This window comes from Eutrigla gurnardus (genome assembly GCF_963514095.1).
Source record: "Eutrigla gurnardus genome assembly, chromosome: 13".
NCBI lineage: Eukaryota > Metazoa > Chordata > Actinopteri > Perciformes > Triglidae > Eutrigla > Eutrigla gurnardus.
The window spans coordinates 15,490,638-15,498,481 of record NC_139936.1 but is presented as its reverse complement, the minus strand read 5'-3'; the positions used below and the strand labels follow the sequence as shown (position 1 = coordinate 15,498,481).

At 39.6% G+C, this 7,844-nt stretch overlaps 1 protein-coding gene across 1 annotated transcript; it reads right to left on the bottom strand.

The window, feature by feature from the left end:
• Nucleotides 1-2,196: 2,196 nt before the first annotated feature.
• LOC311022549 (tumor necrosis factor) lies at nt 2,197-6,156 on the bottom strand. Its single transcript, XM_084023865.1, has 3 exons — nt 5,760-6,156; nt 4,366-4,414; nt 2,197-4,020 (listed from the first exon to the last, which is right to left on the bottom strand). Exons 1-3 carry the CDS (start codon nt 5,964-5,966, stop codon nt 3,596-3,598), a joined length of 681 nt encoding a protein of 226 aa, XP_083879991.1. The 5' UTR covers nt 5,967-6,156; the 3' UTR covers nt 2,197-3,595.
• Between the last annotated feature and the right edge of the window lie 1,688 nt (nt 6,157-7,844).

Here is a 7,844-nt window from a genome sequence, read left to right as displayed (position 1 = left end):
ACAGTTAAAAGAAATATTAAAGATAAAAAAAAACTGAGAGACTCAGAGGAGTGGTTTGTCACTTAGATTAGAATAGTGCTGGTCCACCTTAAAGGTCTGGAGCAGCCAGAGTTGTTGCTGAATGATCCTGTAACTGTTCTGTAAATCACTCGACTTGAGCCAAATATGCCCATTAATTAAAAATACTGAAAATGTGCTCACTTGGTAGAATTGGTGCCTCTCTCTCTCTCTCACGCTGTCCTCCAATGGCTTAAAGGCAAAACGGCCAAACAAAAAGAAACATGAATATCACAAGGAACATTCCACATGTGTGAAAGGTTTAATCGGCAGCCAAGACTGATGGAGCAAGATAAGACAAACATGCACCCTCCATGCTAATATAGTGTTGTATCTGTAACCACTTTGGTGAACATCAGTGACTCATTGACTCGTGAAACAGACATGCTTCATCAAGACACGAGATTATACACATGAGAAGTATGAAACCATTTGTTTTCCAGATTCTGTGAATCTTGCATCACTTCCCCTTCAACCTTGGTCACTCATTTACAGATATGCTCTCTCACTGATTTATTATAGGGCCCATGTGGGTGAGAGAAACTTTGGGGATGTGAATGAATTTCTCAAGATTAAGGCCAAAAACCACCCACACGTGTTTACTCTCCATCATCAGAAGGAAATAGCAGTCATTTTCCCCTTTTAGAACATCTGCACAACAAACGACCCCCAAAGAAACATAATAACTAAAAAAATCATGTAGGAAAACGTCACTTTCATAGCACCAACTCATACTTGTATACTTGTACAACAGCACCTTGTATGCACAATAACACCAGTAACACTAACAATAACACCATAAACAATACAGCAGGGACATTATGATTCATCAGCAGATTATTCCAACATTCCTCAAGCAACCTGAGTCAGACGTGTAAGCATAGAATAAAGTCTAACCTTGTGGTGAAAGTAGTTCTTCATCTTTATTACTCAATAATGTGTGACGAAAGAGAAGAAGAAATGCATGCTGGCAGCAGGGAGTGGGTGTGGGCGGGGCTACGCACACCTGCCGGTAACTCCTGAACCCTGTTTACACCCTCCTTATCAGATGACTAGGGCAAAATAGCTAACGGGACAAAGTGATTCAGACTTCTGTGGTATTACATCTACTGTGAAGACGATTTAATGACGTTTTAACCCATGTTGTCCTACAGCAGTCATCACTTTCAGCTGTCTAGAACAGGTGTGTCAAACTGATCCAGTAAAGGGCCGCTGTGGCTGCAGGTTTTCATTCCAACCAAGCAAGAACACACCTGATCCAACCAATCAAGGTGTGAAGGCCAATCAGGTAGGTGAATAAGTCGAGTCAGGTGTGTTCTTGCTTGGTTGGAATGAAAACCTGCAGCCACAGCGGCCCTTTACTGGATCAGTTTGACACACCTGGTCTAGAACAATGTGCATGGTGACTAATAAAGATAATTTGCCTCTATTCTTTCTGGCTTGCTTTGTCTGACCAACAGTCCAAATCACAAGGGTATTTAACGTAAGTTGAATGCAATATGTAACGTTTATTTCACACAGTTGGTTGTTCTAACAGGCTGTGAAGTGACAAATGTGCAGGATCTTGTTGAGAACATAAACTACTCTTTATAACAGTGGATAGTAGTTCATCGTTGTTACCGTGAGTAGGTAATGCATTATACACACTTTTTCTCTTTACAACCCAGCAGCAGTCAACAAATCAAATTATCATTAAATGTGGAAGTGGCAGGACTGTAATGAGCCGGTGAGAGACAGAAACATGAAAGAAAATGGATGAATATCAGTTTAAGACCGAGATTAATGCAAATTGATGCCAAAGGTGCAAATTATTCTGTAGTTCCTGAGAATCAAAAAGTCAAATTAAAATGTAACTTAAAATGCTGTTGCTGTGTACATTTTTGTTGTTATTTTCATTCTTTAAAAGTCGCCAGAATGCAGGAAACAAAGAAGGATGCCTTCTTTCTTTCAAGCGATTAAAAAAAGTTGAAAATGAATAAACAAAAAGACCGATTACCATTAATGTGATATTTACTTTGTCCTTCCTCATATCTGTACTTTTCAAAGATATATCTCTTGTACTTTTTTTAAAATTGCATTATATTCATACATATCTTTCCATCAAGATCATCCCACAAATGGAAATACACATCATTTTTTTAATAATATATTTATTGTTTTTTCTTATTTTCAACAAGAACAATACAAACAATCAATAGAAATATACAAACAATTACTTACAAACAAAAAACAAAAAGAAGAAAAGAGGAAACGGTTCACTTTTCAGACCCGTCAAAAGTTTCAGTTCACAGAAATCCAGGTTTAGGAGACTCAAAGAAAAGTCTGGTCCAAGATAGTTCAAATAGGGCTGCCAGATTTTGTAGAACTGGTCCATTTTGTGATGAATAATTTTTGTAAGATATTCTAGAGGAATTAATACCTTATCAATCCACTGTATCAATATACTTTTCCTAGCAACAAAAGTTAGAATGTTGTATAACCTTTTGCCAGATTTACTAGTTATACTTCTACTTGGGAGACCAAAAATCAGACACAATGGATACATTTCTAAACCCATACAAAATATATTTTCCATCTCACTTAATATGTCAGACCAATATTTCTGTAATTTATGAAACGACCACAGACAATGAGTTAAGGTACCTATTTTAATTTTGCATTGAAGACACAGAGGAGAAAGTGCCGGGTTGGAAGAATGCCTGCGATCAGGAGATATATGAATCCTGTTATTTTTAACTGGATTGCTTTTGCCAGAGTACAGATGGAAATATTTTTAGCATAACTCCAAATATCCTCCCATGTCTCGTCATCAATATTGACCGATAATTTCTTCTCCCACACACCTTTGATCCTTTGTGTATCAATAGTAGAGGTACCAGCTATTACATTATAAAGAAGTCTAATAGACACCTTCTCTGGAGGTTGAAACAGCACTTTCTCAATAGCAGAAATCTCAGGGTGATACACATACTTTTTAAATTAGTCCGAGCATATTGCTGTTTCAAATTTAGATTCCCTCTAAGGTTATAACCCCCCTCTCTGTCTTTGAACAGTTTTTATATGTTTACAGGTAGCATTTTATTATATACATATATATACATATATACATTTATATATATATACAGTGCTCTCTCATTCAAAACATTTCACACCGAACCGGCATCTGCTTGCCCGGTAACAGCTCCAGACCAACCACAGGATTTTATGATGGCAGCTTATGTGATTGCAGCAGGATGTTAACGGCTAAACTACTAATTAATGCCTATTGAAAGCTGTTAAGATTTCCGAGCTAGTGCCATGAGCGACCCACAAAGCTGGGTTTTTGGGTTGGATACTTTTGTCTTGTTGGTGTCTCCGATGTCAGCAGCTTTGAGCCATCGGTGTGTCTCTGTGAGCCGATATTAATGAGCTAAAACAATGCAGCTTAAATGCAGATAAAACTTAAGTATAGTGGAGTCGATATTAGCATATTTATCAGTGGATATTTTCATGACCAGTTTTAGTAAAAGAAACCATAAAAATACACTGAGATATTCCCTTAAGTCTCCAATGGAAATGAAAGTTCAGCACCGAAGAACACCTGATGTTCCGCCCTAGCGATGAGTTCAGGGTGTGATGACTTCACATGTAGCCTGGAGTTGGTTTCCAGGTGGAAGACGCCGGACGTGTAGAGGGATTTACTCCACGGTTTCATGTTGCAATTCACCGAGTCGACCGCCGACAGGAGAAGCACGTCGATCTTGTAAGAATCCCGGAAGTAAAAGACCTTGTGGAGGAGTTTCAACTCTTCAGCAGGGTCACACTGGTTGCTCTCGTAGGTGATCTGCAGGAAGACTCTGTAGAAGCCGTCCCGGGGCGCCGTGAGGTTCCCGTCCGAGTAGTTGAAACCTCCATGACAGAAGGCATTTCCATTCTTACTCTCCCATTCAAGATATTTCTTATTTACATTTTTTTCATAAGGAGCTGAGGATGACAGCAGAGAGGCAGGAGTGAGTGTTTCTGTATCATTTCTACATAAATAACATACTTCCATTAGGGAGTTCCCCTGCAGTTTGTATTGTTGTACAATATGCTTGTGTCTTTGGGGCAAAGCTGCAAAATCTGTGCATGTGTGAATGAACAACAGAGTTTCAGCTTTATGGGGCACAATGCCATAAACTGCTCTTTTTGCTTGTGTTATGTTCCTACAGTGGATATAGCATCCTAAAATATCTATGTGGAGAGGATGTTATGGGCGGGGATGAATTTGCATGAATGTTTGAAGCCCATGCAGCCCCGGTGGAGAACCACTTATGTGCCATGTTTTACCTGTTAGCATGGCACTTGGAATCTGTCGGCTGTCGGCCTGCATCATCGGCTGCAAGGAAACAAACACAATTATGAAATACGAACTGCAATTAATCTGAGAATCAGAGATGGACAGAGTACTCCACCCCAGTACTTGAGTAAGAGTACAAATACTACTGGTCAAAATTTACTCTGTTACAAGTAAAAGTAGCTCAGTCGACATGGTACTCGAGTAAGAGTAAAAAAGTACTTGCTTTTAAAGGTACTTAAGTATCCAAAAGTACATGCTTTTAAATTTACTTTAAGTAAAAGTAAGAGTAAGAGTAAATTTCAAATATGAATGGGATCACAGGACTACAGCAGATGTTACAGATGCAGATGTTTATTAACAATCATTGAAATTGTAACCAAATGAACCTGCACCGTCCAACTAACTCTCTATCATTTGGAACTGGAACCCCCTCAAAGACCAATGTTGTCCCCAAACCACTGGTTGAGAATCACTGTTTTACAAAAAACTACATCTCTGCTTTCAATAACTCAATGGTCACTTGTCTTTACAGGAAGGACAATATAGGAGCACAACAAACTCTGTCTCCCCTTGTATCCTTATGGGGAGGGATTACGTATTTCTGCTTTTACGTAGATCCCAGTGGAGAGCGTGCACTGTGATAGGTTTCCTTCTTTGACAAACACAACTTGTGTCCAATTGTACTTAAAAAAAAAAAAAAGACCAGACCTGAAAGTAACAAGTACTTTTCAGCCTTTCTAGAAATTAACTTGAGTAAAAGTAAAAGTATTTGTCTTGGAAATGTATTCAAGTAAGAGTAATAAGTACCAAAGAAATCTAATACTCAAGTAAAGTACAAATCCTCTGGATATGTACTTAAGTACAGTACTTAAGTAAATTTACTCCGTTACTGTCCACCACTGCTGAGAATATAAGGTTCATTCAAATGTTTCCCTTTAAAGAGCATGCAAGTTTTGTTTGTTTTTTCGCTTTCTCTCTCTGTATATTTATACCTTTATTTATTTCCTCTCTTCCCCTGGCTCGACAGTTTTTGATATGTATAATAATTATTAATAAAGTTTAAAAAAAAAAAAAAAAAAAAACTTAAAGGGGTAAACCAATGTGCCTGTTGTGTATACTGAGAGGTGTTTATGACATGTTTTCTATGTTTATATTGTAAATTAACTTTCTCAATAAAGTTAAAAAAAAAAAAAAAAAAAAAAAAAACTTAAAGGGGTAAAAACAAAAAAGTAACGAGGCCAATGTAACGAAGTAAAAGTAGCGTTTCTACTACACAGATGTAGTAAAAGTAAAAAAAAAAAAAAAAGTGTGTTACATTATAACTAATCTTAGTACAATGTATCCCAAAAAGTTACCTGAGTAAATGTAACGCGTAACTACCCACCTGTGCATGGCTGTCTGTTAACCGGTTGATTCTCTCTCCGTACAGAAACGTGAACAGCGACGCGATAGCCGCGGACGCGAGCAGCAGCAGCGGCATCGCGAGGCACCGGCTCGTCCGCCGCAGTCGCGACTCTTTGCGAACGCGTGGCCGCTGATTTCTCTCCGCGTCCCCGCAGCAGCAGCAGCAGCAGCAGCAGCGAGCCTCCATACAGCCGCCTTCATCCACGGATCAACGACCAGCTGCCATCAGACGCCTCTATTTATCAACGCGGACTCGCCCACGTTAAACCACCGCTGGTTTCGGGACTTTCGCTTTATCAGAGATTCCTCCGCGTTGGACTTCCTCTTTCTGGCATTAATTCCGGAGACTCCGTGCACGCAAGGATGTGTCTACGAGCCTCTCGTACTCCCACACAAATTTGACTAGTTACTCAGTGAGTTTGGTTCGATCACGCTATGAATGGTTATATAATGCCAAATATCGTGTTCGTCATTTTGTAATAAATAAACAGTACATAAGCATTAAAATTCCAAAATGATTAACAAGAAAATGTAAAAATCCTCTGTAGTTAAAAAAAAACAAAAAAAACAATGGTATGGAATGGAAAAGTATTAATGCATTCTCATTTTTATCTAATCAATTTGCATTCTCTAGAGAAAAGTATCCACAAACGTTCTCACAATTAGCCAACTTTAAATTAGAATCGGTCCTGACCATAACATCAAAAATGTCATTCATTTTCAGAATTTTAACCCTTTAAATTTGATTTGAGCAATAAAGCAGTAGTTGTTTACTTTGAAAGACAAGAAAAAGAACAAGATATAGAGAATGTGTGTGTGTGTGTGTGTGTGTGTGTGTGTGTGTGTGTGTGTGTGTGTGTGTGTGTGTGGAGAGTTTCAACGATGTGTTGAAGTGATGTCAGCAGGAGCAAGTGGTTGCCGTTCTTCTCCTGTAGGTGCACATTTCGCACCTTCTCCTCATTTTGCTGGCGGGCTGTGGGTCACACTCTGGTTCAGACTGCTGTATTCCGGCAACAATGGCAGCAGCGGCTATTGAGCTAATAGGGACAAGGCCGTCTTGCAATTGCTGGGGTCACCAGCAGGTGCCCCAGCTCTTCCAGGAGCATCAAAGCGGATGATAGCACTGATCTGAGCGTAGCGGTAGAGGGGCATCGTAGCACGAAATATAGCCGTCCTGTCATCCCACATGCCACGTGTTGCTTCATGTCTTGAGCGGTATCACCAGCCAGAATCAGAATCCCAATGTAGGCTCTCATCTCCACATCCCTCCAATCCTCATTCACTTCCCATGCAGTTTTGTGTGGGTGCACAGCAGTTGAATCATATCCTCTGTTATACAGGGCAAAGGCAGACCTCAGGCTGCTGATGCGGAAACCAAACTCTTCAAACCCCTAGGTGATGCTGTCATCCTCTGAGGAGAGTGGTGTCCTTATCTTCAGGAGGTGTGTCCTTATCTTCAGGAGAGTGTCCTTATCTTCAGGAGAGGATGTGTCCTCATCTTCAGGAGAGGATGTGTCCTCATCTTCAGGAGAGGATGTGTCCTCATCTTCAGGAGAGGATGTGTCCTCATCTTGGGTAGATGATCTCACTTCTCTAAGTGCAGAGGATTTCTCACGATCTTTGCTCTACGAGCACATGCCGTAGTCACATGATTGAAGCAATGAATGAATTCTTGCCATCTTGCCAGAGAAAGAATGATCTGGGAGCTGTTAGGTTACTAATAGCATTATTATTGGCTGCACTTGCATTAACTCCACGACAGATTTATAAACAGTGCTTTGTTTTTGTTGCACAAACATAAATCATTATCAGACATCCTTAAGATCACACCTCTGTCAAAAGTGTGTCATTAATTTGCTCCATTGGACTATGCTAACCCATCATACGCCCCATGGAAACTAAGAATATTACATGAAATTGCTCCCTTGGCTAAAATGGCCAAATTATAATCTGGTAGAAAATATTAAAAACTATCATTTTCAAATAAAATAAGGAATTTAAAGCTGTAGTTTTCATAGAGGGCTGAGGGTTAAGCTCGACCGGTCTATTTATTTACAACCACTCC

Coding starts and splice junctions, on each gene's coding strand:
- LOC311022549 (XM_084023865.1), bottom strand. CDS start 5,966: ATGGAGGCTCGCTGCTGCTGCTGCTGCTGCTGCTGCGGGGACGCGGAG. Junction 4,415..5,759: donor TAACAGACAGCCATGCACAG/GTGGGTAGTTAC, acceptor GTTTCCTTGCAG/CCGATGATGCAGGCCGACAG. Junction 4,021..4,365: donor TCCAAGTGCCATGCTAACAG/GTAAAACATGGC, acceptor TGTCATCCTCAG/CTCCTTATGAAAAAAATGTA.